The sequence below is a fragment of the Onychostoma macrolepis genome, chromosome 14 (assembly GCF_012432095.1).
Source record: "Onychostoma macrolepis isolate SWU-2019 chromosome 14, ASM1243209v1, whole genome shotgun sequence".
Taxonomy (NCBI): domain Eukaryota; kingdom Metazoa; phylum Chordata; class Actinopteri; order Cypriniformes; family Cyprinidae; genus Onychostoma; species Onychostoma macrolepis.
Genome location: NC_081168.1, coordinates 16,626,588 through 16,647,491, shown reverse-complemented (window position 1 = coordinate 16,647,491; position 20,904 = coordinate 16,626,588). Strand labels below are relative to the sequence as shown.

The 20,904-nt window shown below is 33.9% G+C and overlaps 1 protein-coding gene and 1 pseudogene across 4 annotated transcripts; one reads left to right on the top strand and one right to left on the bottom strand.

The window, feature by feature from the left end:
- Window positions 1-988: 988 nt before the first annotated feature.
- On the top strand, window positions 989-3,813 carry LOC131553938 (galactose-specific lectin nattectin-like; annotated as a pseudogene).
- Window positions 3,814-5,150: 1,337 nt separating this feature from the next.
- Window positions 5,151-7,576, bottom strand: LOC131553937 (galactose-specific lectin nattectin-like). 4 transcript variants are annotated; one of them, XM_058798918.1, is made up of 6 exons: window positions 7,535-7,576; window positions 7,006-7,292; window positions 6,367-6,446; window positions 6,143-6,265; window positions 5,824-5,899; window positions 5,151-5,384 (listed from the first exon to the last, which is right to left on the bottom strand). In XM_058798918.1, the coding sequence occupies exons 2-6, from the start codon at window positions 7,022-7,024 to the stop codon at window positions 5,290-5,292; spliced, it is 393 nt and encodes a 130-aa protein (XP_058654901.1). In that variant the 5' UTR covers window positions 7,025-7,292; window positions 7,535-7,576; the 3' UTR covers window positions 5,151-5,289. The 4 variants fall into 4 exon arrangements, with proteins under 4 accessions (XP_058654901.1, XP_058654904.1, XP_058654903.1 ...); XM_058798921.1 differs by having other exon boundaries at window positions 6,999-7,039; window positions 7,138-7,547; XM_058798920.1 differs by having other exon boundaries at window positions 6,999-7,545.
- Between the last annotated feature and the right edge of the window lie 13,328 nt (window positions 7,577-20,904).

Genomic DNA, 20,904 nt, shown 5'->3' with positions numbered 1-20,904 from the left:
TGATGTAGGATGCTTGACAAATAACATATTACATCAAATATTCTATTTATAACAAAAATATGAGCTGTCATGATTTTGGTAAGTATGTATTTACTGAAACCATGACCTTTTTTTCATTAAAATTATTCATAAATTAAGTAAATAACTCAACACTGTCACAAGTTTACAACCCTGTAACAATGAGAAATACATATATTTGTGACGGGGTCGGGGTTGTTTCACTCAAAATAGCCACTGCTCCTCATGTTAAGAGAGTAGACCATATATGGCAGCAATAAAATAAGCACATTGTATGTACTTATGGATTAAAATAAAATGTTGAAAAATAATCATTTTCCATATTAATTTTATGTGATAGGGTTGAGTTGTTAAGTTGACAGTACCCTCCCTGACTATATTATGCCTCAAAAATATAAATAAAAAGTATGATACTGCTAAGCATTTTTTGCACACTGTTAAAGAGACCTGAATGATGTCACATGAGCAGACTTTACATTATTATGGGTTAGTGTGACGGGTTGAGTTCAGACTGAGGGACATAACTTTAAAGTCTGTATTTTTTTTTTTTTTTTGAAAAAATATTCTTCACAAGAAAGGAACACAAATAAATGCTAATATTATTGGCAGAAATCACAGACACTAAGAACATTTTGTTAATATTTTCCTAAGTACAAACGTAGTGAAGTGGACATGACAAAATGAATAGTTTAAGATAGATATAAGACATTATTTCATGATAAAATGCAATAATTATTTTTAGTTATTATAATGGGCATACCAAAGTACTGTGAAAAGCTTTGAACAATTAATTTTGGTGAACCACCACTTTAGAAGCTCTGGGGGACTAAAATATCACCTAATCCCAGGAATGACCCATATATATGTCTCTCTCTCTCTCTCTCTCTCTCTCTCACACACACACACACACACACACACACACACACACATTATATCATTTTATTTATTTTTTATTATTATTTCAGAGGCAACACCTCTTCAAGACACATGCAATGGTGAGATATTGATGCTGTCTTTTAGTGTGTTATATTTGCTGTGTCTAGTTGTAGTGACAGAAGGATAGACAGAATGAAAATACAAAAGGTTTGAAGCAGTAACAATGCTAACAAAACTTTCTTATAGCAACCTGTGACAGTGAATGGTCTGCATATGGTTGTAGATGCTTCTGCTTTTTTAACCTCCTGTATTCCTAAATTGATACAGAAGTATGAGATGATATCTTATCATATGGATTCCTTCAAGACTTGACATTTTCAATTAATTAACAATAGTTCTTATGTCCTACTCTCTTTAGAAAATGTGTTTGGCCTATGGCGGGAACCTCGCCTCTGTGCACACTTATGAGTACACCTTCGTACAGAACCTGATTCAAATTAAAAATCACGCATCAACTGAGGCCTGGATAGGAGGCTATGATGCTATTTCAGTACGTATAGTTTGATTAAAGGATTAGTTCACTTCCAGAATAAACATTTCTTGATAATTTACTCACCCTCATGTCATCCAAGATGTTCATGCCTTTCTTTCGTCAGTCAAATAGAAATTAAGATTTATGAGGAAAACATTTCAGGATTTTTCTCCACACTGTGAAAAGTGATAAGTTGACTTAACTTAAAAAAATTGAAGAAACCCGTTGCCTTAAAATTATCAAGTAAATAATAATTAAAGTGTTAGTTTCAATGCAGCTTCAAAGGGCTCTACACAATCCCAGCTGAGGAATAAGGGTCTTATCTGGCAAAATAATTGGTCATTTTCTAAAAAAAATTTAAATTGATATACTTTTTGACCACAAATGCTCATCTTGCACTAGTAAAGGGTGTTTGCCTTTCTTTGCATGTTCGCTTTGTAAACACTGGTTTGGTTAATCTGCTTACATCACGTGTGCATGATTACATAATACATGAGGTTGAGCTAGTGCAAGACAAGCATTTGTGATTAAAATAATTATATATTTTTATGTTTATTTATTTATTTTAAATGACAGATTTTTCCACTAGACAAGACCCTTGTTCCTTGGCTGGGACCTTCAGCTAGTTGGCAACCATTGAAGTCCACTATATGGAGAAAAAACCTGGAATGTTTTCCTTGAAAACCTCAATTTCTTTTCAACTAAAAATAAGAAAGACAAGGACATCTTGGGTGACATGGGGGTGGGTAAATTATCAGGAAATTTTTATTCTGGAAGTGAACTAATAATTTAATTTACTTTTTTTTTTTTTTTTTTTAAATACATTTGTTTAGTGTGTTTGTCAATGGTCATGTTTTTTTTTTTTGTTGTTGTTGTTTTTTTGTGTATATTGTACTTGTTTTTGAGTTTTGTCTTGGCATTTAATAAAGATTTTGTTTTAATGAGGATACAGCTGATACATTTGCCATGTTAGTTCTACTGGGCAGTTTCTATAGATAAACACGAACACATTTTAGATACATAACCATTAATGCTGTCTTATTATGTACCTGTGATCCAAGTGATCAGTGTGAGCATGTTTTAGCTTTATAAATATGAAATAATGCCACGAAGGTGTGTGATGGAAACTGAGTGTACTTTTCGGTGTTCTGTTCGCAGGAGGTGAACATGGCTCTGGAGTGATGGGTCCAAAATGAACCTAGAGCTATGGGCTCCTGACCAACCAGATAATTACAACAGTGAGCACTGTCTATGGCAGTAAGTGTTTTTAATGTTCATGAAATATTATGAATATTTTTGACAGTTTTTATACAGTCTTGTAGGACCGTAGTAACCTCAATTCAAATAACCAGCCGAATGTAGAACTGCATTTTAACTACACCTAGCGTTTATGAAATGCTTAGAACTAATAGAATTAGCTGTATTATATTTTATCAGAATACTTATATTTTTTTCTTTCCTGCTATAGCCTCGGGAAACTGGAATGACTACACCTGTGATTGGAAAATGGCTTTTATGTGCATTTAAGTCTTTTGTTAAATTTTGAATCTCTTATTCTCTTACATTAAAGGAATAGTTCACCCAAAAATGACAATACTACTTACGACAATACTTACCCCCAGTCAAATCAAAAACATCTATTTAAACAAAGACCTGATATACAGTATTTCTGTATGTTTTTATTATTTTTAATGTTTAATATTGTTCAGCATGTTTGTCATGTTATCAAATTGTAATACAAGTCAATGGCAATTCAGGAAGGGTCCAAAATGGATGTACAACTACAGGATCCTAGACAACCTGACAATCCTGAAGAGCTTGAATAACTAGACAAGACTTGGCTTTTGTGTGTGACAACAAATCTACCAAATTTTATGACTGCTAAATGCAAAAGAAGATATTTTGAAGAAAGAAATTCATGCAACTGTCGTTATTTTAAGAAACTAAATCATCAATAAAAGACAATTTCTCAACAGTAATGACACATTAACTCCCAATTATACGAAGGTTTCTCAAAGACATACTCTTTTTGAAAGAGTTTATCATTATCATTGTCAAATAATCACTTTTTTTTTTTTTGGAGGAGGAGGAAACCATCTTTCATAGTGTTATGAGTATTTATCTGAGGCTATGGATTACACTGTAAATTTACACTGTCATTTATTACATGAAATTAGTTCATTTCACTCAACTAAGTTCATTCCACTTAATATGAAAAGTTATATGAACTCAATAATTGATTATCTTAAGCAGAACTCAAATTGAATGCATTACAGCAGATTTCTAGTTCTCAGCGTGCATTGCTTCATATTCTGTAAAGAGAGTAAATGTTGAAATGTTTGTTGTTTTTGCACAAATGTATGTATTTTTGCTCAAGATTAATGTAAGGGGAGATATGTTACACTACAAAAAAAAAAAAAAAAAGGCAACTAGCTTCAGCAGATTTTTGAGTTTTCTCAACTTATTTTTTGGGATATTTTTGAGTTTTCTCAACTTTTTGTTGTATAAACTGAAAACAACAAGTTGAGAAAACTCAAAAATCTGCTGAAGCTGGTTTCCTTAAACTTTTTAAGCTTGCTCAACTTTTTATTTATTTATTTATTTTTTACAGTGCTGTAAAAAATCAAAAGTTGAGAGAACAAACTTCTTGTTTTAAGTTTATACAACAAAAAGTTGAGATAACTCAAAAATCTCCTACAAAAATGTGTTGAGAAAACTCAAAAATCTGCTGAAGCTGGTTGCCTTAAAATTTTAAGTTTGTTCAACTTTTTTTTTTTAGTGTAGTGTTTTTGTTGTTATGGGATTTAAAAGGATTTTTGTTATATCTGAGTTTTTGGCGGGTTACCATTGTGCTAAAGAGTATAGCCTATAGTGAAAGATGGACCAAGGTATGTTCAAGACTATCTCTATACTACTTTGTAAGTTGTCTTGGCACTTGCTGATTTAGAAATAATAGACTCTTCTATTAGTATGTGTGCTTAAACCTGTTAAGTAATTAGCTGCTGCTAGTGAGTAGGTAACTTTAAAAAAAAGAAAGAGTCAGCGTTATTGAATTTAGTGATTTTAATCATGACAGTGAAATTTCAATAACATAACTGTGTGGAGTGTAGTTGTATTTTTGAAATAAATTCACAGTACTTTTGGTTTCTGAACTTAAATGAATTGAGGTATTTGGTTGAAATTGAAATGAGTTATCACAACTCAATAATGTTGTAAATAATGCTCAGTTTCTTACACAGACTGATCGTTTCACCTCAATATATTGTCAGGAGCCAAGGGGATTCATTCTGTGATTTTGTATCTTTTTCTTCTTCTTTCTCTCAAAGTAGTACCATGCATTTTATGACGCTGCCCTGACTAAGTTCTATCTTGATGTGAATGAAAATTGTAATAAAAGAAACAACTGAGAATGTTTTTTATCATGATATAGAAAGCAGAAAACAAAGGAAAATGAGGATTCATAGCTGAATATAACATGTTTCATGAGAGCAGCTCCATTACACTATTTTTATGTCTCTGTAATACTTGAAAGTCAGGAGAGGCTGAAGCACAAAACTCATGATTGACCAGAACATAATGAATCCCCCCCCCCCCACCCCAAAAAAAGCTCTCTTTATGCTTTATGCTCTCAATGAGCATGCTCTCCTTAGGCTTTTGTTTTGATGACTGTTTGTCTCCACGTTTACGGTTCAACAAATTTTCAGGACAATAACTGAATGCTGTTTGATTTATTGAGTTACAGAAAGAAAGATGTTGAACACAGAGGCAACATGCCACAAAGCAAAACTGCAAGTGAACTTGTAATCAGTGAATACAAAGCATTTGCACTGTATTAAACATGTTTTAAGCATGTCATTTCTGATTTAATATGGGCATTTACGGAAACGGATTGAATCAGCAATGGCACAAACAAATGGTAACTTGTCTGTACATTGTTGGTCATTCCAATTCTGTACACCTGTTGTGAGAAAGAAAAATGGATGCTTTTAATTATGCAAGCAATTATACAGGCATCATAATTCTTGTATTTAGAAAGACAGATAAAGAATGTCTAGCCTGTAACATAAACAGTGGAAGTGAGGGGAGTGAATATACTCTCAGAATAAAAGGTACAAAAGCTGTCACTGGGGCGGTACCTTTCCCAAAGGCACACCTTTGTACCCTATTTACCCCTAAATGATGCATATTAGTACCATGAAGGTACACATTAGTACTAGCAACTTCTTAAAGGGCACTGCCCCAGTGATAACATTTGTACATTTTTACTGAGAGTGTACAATTTCTTTATTAATTGTTGCTGGTTATTGAAGGTTGAACAAATTCCAAAACTGAAGACATTAAATGGCATTCACATTATTCAAAACAGTTACAGTTTGTCTCAATACAATGCTCTTCACCCAAGTTGTTGGGTTCTCCAGGGCTCCAAAGCTGGAAATTCATTTTGGACCCATCACTCCAGAACCACGTCCCCTCCTGTGTACAGAAGAGCACAAAGATCACTGTGTTTAGGACCCCCTGGCATTACGTGCATGTATAAAATAAAGAAAGTAAAAACAAATAATAAAAACTCTATATCTCGCAGATGCTACTTGCACGCCTCTGTGTAAATTTAAACATTCACTTGTAAGCAATGCTGATTTAAACAGTAAAGTGTGTGATACACAAAAGCACAAACAACGAAAGTGACAAAATAAGTAAATAAATAACATAACATACAGAAACAGCATCATAGCCTCCTATCCAGAATGATTCTGAACTTGACACCAATAGCTTTATGAAGGCTTGTTCCTTGTTACTATGTACAGAGGCAAGGTTCCCACCATGGTTCAAGCATGTCACCTGAGGAGAATATGACATGAGGAGAAACAGTTAATAAGTCTTCAAAAGATTACAGTAAATAATAGGCTACTTTTTTATCAGTTCTTGCTGAATATTCCTACCTCTGCATCCTTCCAGGTCATTGGATTGTTAAAAATCTTGAAGCATCTCTTTCCATATCGACTCCACCCACTCTCACAAGCTGTTACATGGAGAAATTTAAGTGTTCTTAAATTAATTGCATTATATATCTATTATATAAGGTGAGCTCAGGTAAAGTGGGCCACTTTTGTAATACAGTTCATATCAAGTGTTATTTGCAAGATATATACCAATAAACATTTTGAGGTCATGTATTCCAGACAAATTTATTTTCAGGTAAAGTGGGCCATCCCTTATATATCAAAAATTATTCTGCATTTTAATTAAAAACACATGATTTATCAACACATATTATCAGACAAACATATTTAACAAACCCAAAAAATATATAACCTACAGGTTATGAGTAAAATAAATCATGTGTAAATTAGGGATGTGCGGGTCTAGTCGACTAGTTGACTAAATGGTACAGCTCCTGCTAGTCGACACTGAATTCAGTAGTAGATTACACGAGAGAGAAAAATTACCATAATTTTAACGTTACATTTAAAACATTTTAACAACAAGCTAAAATAAAACTTTAGAAAAATAATAAATATCAAAATATTTAAATATTTTTAAAAGCGTATCTGGGCATAAACTACATTTTTACCTCAGACCTTGCATGCCTTTCTTCATGTCAGTTGCGGCGAGCTCGAAATGACCAGCGAAGAACCAGAAAGGTGTGGGATTATTTTGAATTAGGAAACGGAAAAGTTTTGTGTAAACTGTGTAATGTCAAATTGGCTTACAATAACTCTTCTGGAGCGATGCGCAATCATATTCAATACAGGCACTTATGCGTTAGCTTGGAGGCTAGCCAAAGCCAGCAAATGTAAATCATGTCATATACACTACACCGCTGCGGTCCACGATCCCATCCGCGCCGTCTATTCTTTGAAGACCCCTATGAAGGTAAAATGACGTCAAAAAGATTTACATGTGCAGGGTAAGATTTCTGAAAGTGTACATAAGATAGCAAGCGTAAATTAATTTTGCATTCGCAAGAAAAGAGTTGTAAAAGTGCAAATTGCATTTCAAGTGTAAGAAAAAAAAAGATTTGCAGCCTTTTTTGTAAGTGTACATCATGTATTGTGAAACTGCAACTTCATGCTAAGGCATAATAAATATGATCTGTATTCTTCTGACTTTCATTTTTCCAAGTACTCCTCGCTGCAGACTGTAGCGCGGTGACGTCAGGTACCTACGTCAGGTATGTGTTTACCACGCATGGGCAAAGTGACGTATGGTATGTCTATAAAACGCATGCGCAGTAGCGCGGTGACGCCACGTACCTACGTTACCTATGTATTTACTGTAAATACGCCGGTTCAATAATGGATCATTCACTTTCGGTTTTACTTAATTTTGTTTTCTTATAAATGTGCGTTTGTGTTGTGTTGACTTTTAATTGTAAGGATGCTTTGGTCTTAATCATAGACAGTGTCATTGCAAATGTGTGCGATTTCAAACATTTATGACATGCTTTATGATATGTGTTAGTATAGGACGTGACAGGGATTCTGCTGCTGGTCTTTAAAAGTCTTATTTCGCCTAAAATTAGCCTTTAAAGATGTATTAAAATAGAGCAGAAATACTTATATTAATAAAGTAATGAATTGCATGCATTGCAAAAAATAAAAATAAATAAATACATACATACATACATGCATACATACATATACTGTATATATATATATATATGTGTGTGTGTGTGTGTGTGTGTGTATGTATGTTTCTCATATTTGTCATCTTTTCATTAACATTATCAAAAATTAATAGATACTGTAACAAATGTATTATTCATTGTTAGTTCATGTTAATTAATACATTAACTAGTGTTAACAAATGACACCTTATTGTAAAGTGTTACCTCTTAAATTTACCTTCATGTTCATATGACTTTTTAGGGACATTGTCAGTGAGACGAAATTCAGAGAAGAGGCTCACTTCATATGTCTAGACAGATCATTCTTTAACTCCTTAACATATAGCGAATACTGTAAAAAGTATTTGAGTGTCTGTCTCTCTTCTCATCTTTCTGTCTGTCTCATCTCAACTATCTGTTTTTTGTTTTGTTTGTTTTTTCCTGATAGACTGTATTGCCCTCAACTGTAAAACTTTCAAATTGTTTCAGGCTATGCTTTCTCAAGCCAAGCCAACCTAAATTTTGACTTGACAAACTTTTTTAATTTAGTTGGTTAATGATGATTATAAATTAAATCTCTTAGGTACTTTACAGACAAAGCAAACAACACTCTTTTTCTAACACCATCCTATAATATTTAAAAATACATTTAAAATATTTTCCTTGTATGGCTCTTTTGCCTTTCCTCAAAATGATTTAATATTGTTTGTTATTTTATGTAAATTAGGTGTCGTGAACTGGAGTGCATTTTTTGCACAATACAGACAGGAGTGCCGGGTGCCGTATTCACAGACCAGTGCCTACGGTGCAGTGAGATACTGTATTTAAATACTGCACACCTAGGTATGTCGAGAATGGCAGGAGGGGAGTCCTGTGTGGGTTTTATTCATTCAAAGAATTTGAGGGCTACTGCTCGGTTGATTGTTGATTGTGATGGAGGTGAATTTCAGAATGAGTAGATGCAATTTTTTTTTTTCTTTCTCATGTGTCATGTTTATAGTCTATGGTCTTAATCTATATTTGTATATACAATTATATTTTCTGTTTTGTTCTTTGAAATAATAATAAAAAAAAAGATCACTGTTATCAGTTTGGTTTTTTGGAGGCACCATGCATAAAATAGGATGCAGACACTGAAAATATACTGTATGTATTCAATTGAATTTAAAACTACTTTATTGGCTTAAATATTTCACATGCAGAATTGCCAAAGCAAAATAAAAATGTCCAAAATTATACTAAATAAATAAATAAACAAGAACCATGACAGAGGACAGATTAAAATAAGAAAGGCAGCAGCTATTTGCACTAAGTGATAGCAGGATTTTCTGCTATTTAAACTACTTATTGCAAACAGTGGTAATTATCTGCACCTCAGTATTGTACTACAATATAAAACAGTATGCAATAATAACTTATTGAGTGTAAATTATAATTTTAATTCAAATTATTAAATGGATATCACCTTATTGGGACAATAAAGCCCTCCCTCACAACTTTTTGATTATTTCCTTAATTTTTATTGAAAATAAATGCTTTTTTGATGTGATTTGAAATTTGAAAAGGGAGAAAAAACTTTGCTAAAAGGCGGATTCGAACCTGTGTCGATCGCGTCAAAATGTGAGAACCACGCGTTTTACCATCTGCGCCACTAGAGCTGACGACTGAAATTATCTTTTGTAATCTTGACTAGCCTAATAAGAAATATATAAGGTGCCGTTAAAGGGTAATATTACAATATACACAGTGAAGTAAAGTGCAACAGAATGTTAATAAATATACTACACATATATTACAGAATAAACTCTGTAATTCCGTATCATTTTACCTGAGATGAGACATGGTTAAAATCATGTATATGTGCTGTATTACATTTTATTGTTTTATTTTTTTTCCACCTTAGCATTCTTAATACTTTTACATTTTAGTAGAGTATTCTGTTAAGTATGCGCATGCGTTTTTATGACGTGTTACGTCACGCACGACGCGAAAACACCTACCGTCACCACGTAATGCAAATTACACACGCAATGCCCCAGCGTGTCATAGACATACCATACGTCACTTTGCGCATGCGCGGTAAACACATACCTGACGTAGGTACCTGACGTCACCGCGCTACAGTCTGCAGCGAGGGGTGTCTCCATTTTTCCGCGCTTACACTTTTGGCACTGTTGTTTCGCCCAAATATAGCCAAAAGTATTGCAAGCCTGTGCACAGCGTTTTGCAGGCGAAAACAACCGTACCAAGAACTGCAAATCAGATTGACTGCCTAAAACCAATATGTGTGTGTAGAAAAAAAAATCGTTGCAACTGTCTAAATGACTTATTGCGTGCATAGAGCAAAATGTTCCCCAAATAACCCGCTGTGTACGTCTGCGTCTTTGTGCTTGCAGTTTTGGCACGATTCTCTCACTGATTTCAGATTTGCAAGCGCGTGTGGAAGGCGGGACCTTCTCCTTTCAGCCAATCAAATGAGACTCTAGCTGACTCTAGAAAAAAATGAATTAATAATACAATAAAATAAAATAATAAAACAAAACAAGCATGATCCTTTATAAGCTGTGTAGGCTACCATTAGGCTGACTACCATGTGTTCATTCTGAATTTCGAGCTAATATTAGGAAATGACATTTCTGTGTATTCACTCTATTTATCCTAATCATCCTCCTCTTCAGCAGACCATATGATATTAGTTTGTAATCTTGATGCTACTGAAAGCATCTGCACTACTATGCATAATTTCACCATGTCTCCTGATCAGGGTTGATGCCAGATTTTTGTTTTTCCTTTAACATGTATTTAAAGGAGATTTTACTGTACTAAATATTTACCCCTAAATTGTGCATTTACCATCTGTAATGCCATGTGAAACCACTAGATGGATGTATAACCATATAAAAATATCAACATTACTGTGTATTTCATGGTTTCTGGGAATATTTGATTAAGACAGTTACTTTGCATTTGGTTTTTCATTTAGATGCATATATTTAGACATTATTAAAGACTATATTTTGTCAAAGTAGTTGTAGTTTTTTAAATGTTGATTTGGTTTGGTGTCAGTGTTTGCATTACAGTCAAATCTGGAGACAAATCACTATTAAACATTTTGATTGTAAAGTTTAACATTTCAGTGGTGTAGGCAGATTATCTAAAATCTTGAATTTCAATGCAATGTCGAACCAGTCCAATAATGTTCACTCTAGCTTGAAAATCAGTATATGAGCACATGGTAGTCAGCCTAATGGTACACAGCTTCTAAGGATCATGCTTTTTGTTTTTTTTATTGTATTTATTTATTTTTTAATATAAATATAAATATATATATATGTGTGTGTGTGTGTGTGTGTGTGTGTGTGTGTGCGCATTAAAAATACCATCCCCGCAATAAGAATGACTCTGAGTTAAATTAAGATAAAGATGTGTTCTCACGTCAGGAGTGTTTATTGAACCAATCAGATAAGAGTAAATTGAGAGTCAGCTAGAGTCTCATTTGATTGGCTGAAAGGAGAAGGTCCCGCCTTCCACACGCGCTTGGAAATCTGAAATCAGTGAGAGAATTGTGCCAAAACTGCGAGCGCAAAGATGCAGACATACATGCGGGTTATTTGGGAAACATTTTGCTCTATGCACACAAGAAGTCATATAGACAGTTGCAACGATTTGTTTTTTTCTACACACACATTGGTTTTACTTATTCTATCCCTTTTTCAGTTCTTGATAAGGTTGTTTTCGCTTGCAAAATGTTGTAAACAGGCTTGCAATACTTTTGGCTGTATTTGGGCGAAACAACAGTGCCAGAAGTGTAAGCGCGGAAAAATGAAAGTCAGAAGAATACAGATCATATTTATTTTGCCTTAGCATTAATTTGCAGTTTCACAACACATGATATACACTTACAAAAAACAATAAAAGGCTGCAAATCTTTTTTTCTTACGCTTGAAACGTGATTTACACTTTAACAAATCTTTTCTTGCGCATGCAAAATTAATTTATGCTTGCTATCTCATGTACACTTTCACAAATCTTATCCTGCGCATGCAAATCTTTTTGACGTCATTTTACCTTCATACACGTTAACATGTTAAATTCACTGAACAAATGCGCATGGTCCGAGTAAGTAAAACGAGCATTGTTTTGTTTTTAGACAATATAGCCAACACGAAGTACATTTTTAAAAGCCGTTTTAATGCTATTCCTTGATAAACTTTCCCATTGTTTTTGACTTGTGTTTTAATATTTTGGCTAGACCTTTTTCCTGAACAACCGATGAGCAGCGCCATGATGGATTCTAACTTCCGTTTGGGTGCTCTCGTGTTCCGGTCTCCATAGAAATCCATTAAAACGGGGTAAAAAAAAGATAGACTGAATTGAAACTTTTTCAATATAACTACATATAAAAATGTGCGGAGGGTTGCTGTGCTGTTGTTGGCTGCCACAGTAAGGGCAGTATAAGCTAAGGAATTCCTTTAAAGTACTTGTTTTGCGTATCAGAAAATCTGTCTTGTCAGGCACTGTATATGGCTTGAAGCGCTTAAGTTAAAATACTGAGTGTGAAATAATAATATATTTTAAAATAATGTTTGTTCTTATCATTCTGTGTACAAAATCCCATGAACTTCACCCCGATTGGGAGCTGTATGTTCACTCATCTGTTTTCAATGCTATAACCTCGCGTCGCTTCATGTCATCTTCCCACTCATTGAACTATGGCTGGTCCTTTACTGCAAAAAGACGGTCATTGCGACACTGTAAAGTGATGAAACAATGGCTCCACATGATTTTTTAAAATTACTTTAATAGGTTTCACATTATATTATCAGCTCTGAAAATATAAAGGTGACTAGAAACCGGAAATGTAAAGCACCGTTCTAATCGGGGGAGACTTCCGCGTTCAGAAAAAGGTCTATAGGTTAAGCAAAACAAATGTGATTATTTTTGAGAACTTTTTAACTACAGGCAGACATAGGCTTACATTATAGTACAAATATTTTGAGTGTCCCTTATTCTGTCCCTTATTTTCTTGTTAAGAATCACAATTGTCCCTTATTTTCCATTTCTTTACTTAATTGGCAATCATCTTTTGACACCCCTGAAGGCAGCATCTTGCTCAGAAAAAAAAAAAACTATAAAAATAATAGATAAAAATGAATAATAGAAAGCGCAAAGACTGCGCTGCAAAGGCCAGTATACGTACATATATATATATATATATATATATATATATATATATATATATATATATATATATATATATATATGTATATGTATATATATGTATATATGTATATATGTATATATATATATATATATATATATATGTATATATATATATATGTATATGTATATATGTATATATATATGTATATGTATATATGTGTATATATGTATATATGTATATGTATATATGTATATATATATATGTATATATATATGTATATATATATATATATGTATATATATATATGTGTATATATGTATATATGTATATATATATATATGTGTATATATGTATATATATATATATATATATATATGTATATATATATATATATATATATATATATATGTATATGTATATATATATATATATATATATATATATATATATATATATATATATATATATATATGTATATATATATATGTATATATATATATATATATATGTATATATATATATGTATATATATATGTATATATATATATATGTATATATACAATGCAAATGCAATGAATTACAAGGCTGTAGAGAACAGTGCACGATTGCAGGTTTTAATTACATTATTTTAATAGTCAGTCGTGAACTAAAGTGGGCCGGTCTAAGGCATGAAACTCCAGGGCTGAAAATGAGTCCCACGCCGGCCCTGGTTCAGTGCCTCTCAAGCTTCAAAAGTGTTTGCTGTAGCTGTGGCACAACATCAAGCCCCCTATTGGTTAAGGTGAGAACTGCAGGCAAATGCACCCAAATGGGGCTGTCTTATTCAGGTGCTACAGTACTTCCTTCCTCTCATCATGTGAAAGATGGTGGCTTTTGTGTTAAGTTTTTCTTTACGAGGGCTCGAGTCATGCATGTTTCTCCTGGAGTGGGCCTTGAACTAACTACCACTGCTGCACAACAGCTTCCACAATCATTCACAGGAACTCAACTGAAATGTGCTTTTGCGACTCCGGTGGGCCGGAAACATGCAAACCCACCCGAAGTCAGCCAGTCAGAGCAGAACTGAACCGGTGGGAGCACGTCACTTTTATTCTTTCATTTTAATCACTGAGTTAAGCTGATCACATTGATCAATAGTTAGAAACAATAGACTAAAGAAGAAAAAAGAAGTTTGCAGTGTTTTCCACTGTACTCTGTAACATCACTACTTCAATGTTTTGTCAAGCCAAGATGAGTCACTTGTTTTGCAAAATAAGTTGCACAAATTGTACAAGCATAAATACAAGGTAAATAGTAGTAGGTAGCTGTTCTGCTACTCTGTTCGATATGTGATGTCAAGTGAGACGTGTACATTTAGCTGGTGAAGATTCTCTCTTTTTTGACTACTTTTACATATCTTTTACTAAGACAATCGGTGGAAAATGCATTTGTTCTTATTTTTTGTATTTCTTTTTGTTTCGTATTTTTAATACAATAATTGTAAATATTGGTTATATTTTTGTTGATTTGTAGAAATGTATGATGTTTATGCCTCAACATCCAGTTTATATGAAGCTGGGAATCATTCAATTCTGTGCTTGCAGCAGAATATGCAGTCCTGTCACCTCATTGCAAGTGTTTCAATAATACAAATACATTCACATTTGACAATCTGAGGATTTTAAATTGTCCATATCTGAATGTGTTTCACACACATTGCTTGCTGGGATGCATTCAGACCCTTTTCTACATGTTTTGCTTTTTCTAGTATTTAAATGTCTAGAAGGGTTTCTCTTACACACTCCAAACAAATGCACATTCTGATCAGTGTGTTTGTTAAAGTTTTCTTGGGAGTTTGAGCTTGTAAAAAATATGTGTGCTTTTCTCATCTCTATTCACAATTTGATGGCAATTTGGATTAACTGTTGTGTGGGCAGAGGCCTGAAAGTTTCAACCTGGAGAGCAATGCAGCTTTACTCTTTAAAAGCAGATAGGCATTGTTTGATGTAATGAAAAGAGTTTGCAATATTTGTGTTCAGAATTACAGAGTTTGAATGTAAAAATACACCTAAATATAAAACCAGTAAGATTTAGTTTAAAATTACAAAGAAGAACATTAAGTTGTTAGTATGGACATAAACCTTTAATATAATGAGCTACATCATTTAATTACAGATTTGTAACATTTGGACCAATCAGACACACAATTTAGTATTTGATTTAACAAATCAATTAGTTATTAGATTAACAAATAGTCACAGACCCCTCACCCAATACACATACTCGGTGCCAGTATGTCTGTCAATGACTTCAGGCCCCCGGTTCCATGGCAGCCCATCAGATAACACTAGTTTTATTGCTCAAAGGAATGCAAGCAGAGCAACTTGCACTACCTTTTTCCTATAGGAAAGACATTATGCCATAAAAATGGAATCTTCTCTAATTAATTAATAGAAAAACCTTTCTTTGAATGAACACACATATTATTCAGGTCATTGTGTATATTATTACTGTTCTTGTATATGTTTTTGTATATCGTATACTGTTTTTTGCATGCGTATGATAGATGACTTGTTAATATCACTTTAACTCATACCATGTTTGGTCTCTATCAATTCGTCTTCGGATGATCTAATTGAGAGTGAATATTACATGTTGATACCTATGCAACTCCCAGTCGCCACCGAGCCAGAATAACATCTTTTGGAGTTCATCACCTTTCAAACCCGGAAGAACTTGAAGAACTCCAACACCACGAAACCTTTAAACCATCAGAACTTTCATCTGAGACTGCATCCAGACACAAAGGAAATGCAAGTATCATACATTTACCTAAACGAAACAGAGGTTTAGTATAAGTTATAGATCCCGTTATAAATGGCGCTGATGGTTTTATTCAGGTGGTTAACTGACTCTTTTCATAGCTTCATTCTCTGGTTTCCTGATGGTTTCATCCATCAACTCTCATTTGCCCTTTCCCCATATATGAGTGATTGTATGTTTGTTTGTTAGACTAGTTTGCGTTAGTGTTTAGTTAATAAAACTCTTGTGCACAAATTACATGAGTTTCTGGTTCTGCCTTGCAAATTAATGTCTCTTTACGATTTTGGCCCTCGCTACATGCTCTAATGCATTAATAGGAAAATATTTTCTGTGGCCACGAAAATATCCTTTCTTAGAGTTGATATGAACTTGCACTGAATGTTCTCTGGACGAACAGATCAGTTGATGGCAATTTAATTCTGCTACAGTTATTACTGTCAGCCGATATAAATAATTGTAATTAATCATAATTAATTGTAATTATTTATATACAATTCCCTTTTAAGCTAATTTGCTACAGATTATTTTTGTAATTGTACGTACATTTGGATGTAATTTAAGAAAACAGAAAAAAATACTGTATAAATAATACAGCAATTTTTTGTATAAAAATAATAATAATATTTAAAATAACAGTCAAGTTTTTAATTTACAGGTATTGTTACAGTTTTGAACATAATTTAAAAAATTTTTTTTTTTTCTACAGTTTACTGATCCCAAACATTTGAATGACAATATACCCACATAGCAAATGTTTTCTGGCCCAGCTCCGGGCCAGACAATCACTTATCCCTTGCCCCAAGTACCACAAAGAATGACGGCCCTGAAGTGGCCCAGAACTGGATTAAAGATAAGGGCCACACGTGGGCCATAACCGGCCCGAATCTCAGCCAGTACGCACCCCTAACTGGCCCTGAACTGGGCCAAAACAGGTTTTATTATTGGTACCAATTCTCAGCCTTAAATAAACCAGAATCCCCAAATCTGAGCCACACCTGAGCCTTATATAGCCCAGACCCAATACAGAATCTTATATTTGATATTATTGCATACTATAATCGCCATTATTCATTTTGTGAAATGTTTTGGTAATGTACACACAAATTATGCCAATAAAGTACATTAAACCGAATAGAAAAACAGCCTTAAAATTCTCAGGTCATGTAACGGCAATAAAAAACGTATTGCATTGAAAAAAAATTTTTAAATATTTTTTTTATGAAGAACAAATCAACCTCAATAGAATGACTGTATAAAGTATACAGTCTATAAGAAAAACGTAACAGACAGACACTTAAGACACATGATCACAAGAATTTATTGCAGAAATGTCAAAGAACAGTACCACAGTAGTCCAAATGACGATGCGTTGCAGTCGCAGTCCTCTCTGGCGGAATATAATAGTTTAGTGCGAGGAGCAGGGCATAATTTAAGTTGTTAAACGCTGAAAACACTATTGATCCACTCCGTGACAAAGCGCGTTTCTTATACAAAACACGCATCACCGGAAACAAGGCATGTCGCAATCTATGACGAAACCGGCGAGAGCCAATGAGCGTTTGATATTGCTGCCGTAAAACTTGTTGTAAAACTGCTTAACGGCAAATTTTTTAATTGTTACTATAGCTACAGAGAAAATAGATACATATTGCCAATGAATGGTTTGAATTTGGATCTTTTCCTCACACAAATCATCACATGGATACTGAGGATTTGAATTAAAAAAATTATAATTTTATGATCATTTTATTTAATGCTTGTGCATGACAGCATATTAAGGTTGTGTTCGGGTCAAATTTACCCCGAAGAAGATTTTCTTTTTTCCGAAAATACTAGTTAACGTTATCGCATTGGACTCAAACTTACTGACTTTGTTCACATAGGGTATAAGTACTTCTCATAATTTTTTTTTTTGTGGGTTTTATTTCACGTAGTAACACTTGTTGTGTTCCCGGTCAAAAATGACCGGACTCCAAACAACTGCTTATAAATCTGTAATTATGCTATATTATCACTAAATATTGTTTTCTTTCATTTAGGACTGGTTTTGTGTTTCTATTTGCATCTGATTAATCGTAAGCCTCATTTATCTGAGAGTAGGTACCTCATTTTCTGAGTGAAAAAAGCATTTTTTATGAATAATATTCACAATATGAGATAAAAAAATTATGAAAATTTGCACTGTTTATCACACTAGTGTGCTTTAATGTTTAATCAGGAAGTTTGCTTTTAAATGTTTTTATTTTGTACAAAATTGCACAAAGTCACACTTGTCAAAAATGGCCGGCCATTGAAAGTGAATGGGGAAGAATGAAAGTAAGAGAAACAACTAGTATTCAGGAGCATGTTGTGCTTGCAAACATAAAGGACTTGGACCAGTGCGTGTGTGGATGCATGTATCACGCTATCTCACACACACACACACACACACACACACACACACACACACATCTATGCATACAAACTATTGTGAGTATTACACCTATTTCATCCTACCCTGAACTGCATGCAATATGCTTTTATGAATCTGATATTATAACTCACTCTCTCTCTCTCTCTCTCTCTCTCACACACACACACACACACACACACACAAATGCTCAAACTGCCTTGTCTTTAGCCTGCACTGACTTTAAAAGAATCTTTTCTTTCACCACATTCTAGACAAAACATTATGACAATAGGTTTTGAGGCTTTCGTGTTCTCACAGAGTAGACAAAAGTTTACAAATAAATGCTAGAGCATACAAATGCCTAGGAAGGGACAACTGAAGATGAATCTTACAGTGAAGATGCATTGCAAGATATATTGGAAGAGGAAAACATCACTGAACAAGCTGAAAACCTTGCAACAACTGAAGAGGAGCAATCTTCTGATTTTGAGGGACCAGCTGAAGTTGATGTAAAGTTCTGGTCGAAGGATGGAAAAAAGATTATTTTGAAGTCAATGCAGGCCAAAGACAAGGCAGTTTGAGCATGTGTGTGTGTGTGTGAGAGAGAGAGAGAGTTATAATATCAGATTCATAAAAGCATATTGCATGCAGTTCAGGGTAGGATGAAATAGGTGTAATACTCACAATAGTTTGTATGCATAGATGTGTGTGTGTGTGTGTGTGTGTGTGTGTGCGTGCGTTTGTGTGTGTGATAGAGTGAGTATGGTCCAAGTCCTTTATGTTTGCAAGCACAACATGCTCCTGAATACTAGTTGTTTCTCTTACTTTTATTCTTCACCATTCACTTTCAATGGCCGGCCATTTTTGACAAGTGTGACTTTGTCCAATTTTGTACAAAATAAAAACATTTAAAAGCAAACTTCCTGATTAAACATTAAAGCACACTAGTGTGATAAACAGTGCAAATTTTTCATAAATTTGTATCTCATATTGTGTATATTATTCATAAAAAAATGTTTTTTTTTTACTCAAAAAATGAGGTACCTACTAGGCTTACGATTAATCAGATGCAAATAGAAACACAAAAGCAGTCCTAAATGAAAGAAAACAAGTTGACAAAAAGAATGAATCCAATATTCGGTGATAATATAGCAAAATGAGAGATTTATGGGCAATTGTTCGGAGTCCGGTCATTTTTGACCGGGAACACCACAAGTGTGACTTTTTGCAATTTTGTACAAAATAAAAGCATTTAAAAGCAATCTGGGCCACACTCCTCCCACCAACAATCGTCCTTGCCCTCGCCCTCATATTGTTTGCCATGATCCACGCCGTGCCATCACTGCCACACATGGCCTAGCTCTGGCTGAATGGGTACATGCCGACAGGAGGGCAGCAGTGCCAGCTTTAGGTCACATTTGGGCCAAGTCTGTGTGCTATGTGGGTATATGACTGTGTATAAAGGTGAGGTTCACACGGAAAAGAGATGAGTACCGTATGTTGCAAGCAAATGATTATGAAATCCTCCACCAAAAAAAGGTGAACTAGGGTTTCATAATAGAGGTAGTTTGGATTATTATGAAAGCCAAAGCATTTTGAAGGCTTCATGGCCTACGTGGCAGTGACTGTGTGTAAAGGTAAGGTTCACACAAAGGAATGAGTATTGTATGTTGCAAGCAAATGATTATTAAACCCTGTCAGTTCACATTAGATGTATATGTCTCTGGGGAGGCTTTGGGCACATCGAGAGGTTTAAATAAAAAGTTATTAAAAAAAATAAATTAAAAAAATAGACCAACTGGTAAAATTCCATCATTAGAAAAATATTCCGCCATATTCCGCCTTGTCATTTTTCACAGAGATGTTTGTTTGTTTATTTAGAGGTGTATTAATACTACACCTAACTATACTATACTAACACTAACACTATAATACTCCCCAATAGCACTAACAGCCTGACACATACACTGTAATACTATAATATATAACTAACACTAACACTATACTAACACTATACTAACACTATATTATTACCTTAACCATTCAATTACACACACATTATCTACATTTAACTCTTCTAAAACCATTTACAGAGAAACAAAGTTGTATTAAAGCAGTGTCTGATATTAGGTTGGTTAGAATCACCACAATTACAGTACATCTCAATGAATTAGAATGTCGTGGAAAAGTTCATTTATTTCAGTAATTCAATTCAAATTGTGAAACTCGTGTATTAAATAAATTCAATGCACACAGACTGAAGTAGTTTAAGTCTTTGGTTCTTTTAATTGTGATGATTTTGGCTAGACGAACAGAAGGTACAACAAGGGAAACAGATGAAGAAGATCTGAGAGTACGTTTCGGAATGTAAATATGAAGCAAATCAGCAAGATAAGGTGGAGCAGAACTATGAAGAGCTTTGAAAGTGAGTAATAAAATCTTGTACTCTATGCGATATTTAACAGGTAGCCAGTGAAGGTAGTAGAGAACTGGAGTGATATGCTCGGTGGAAG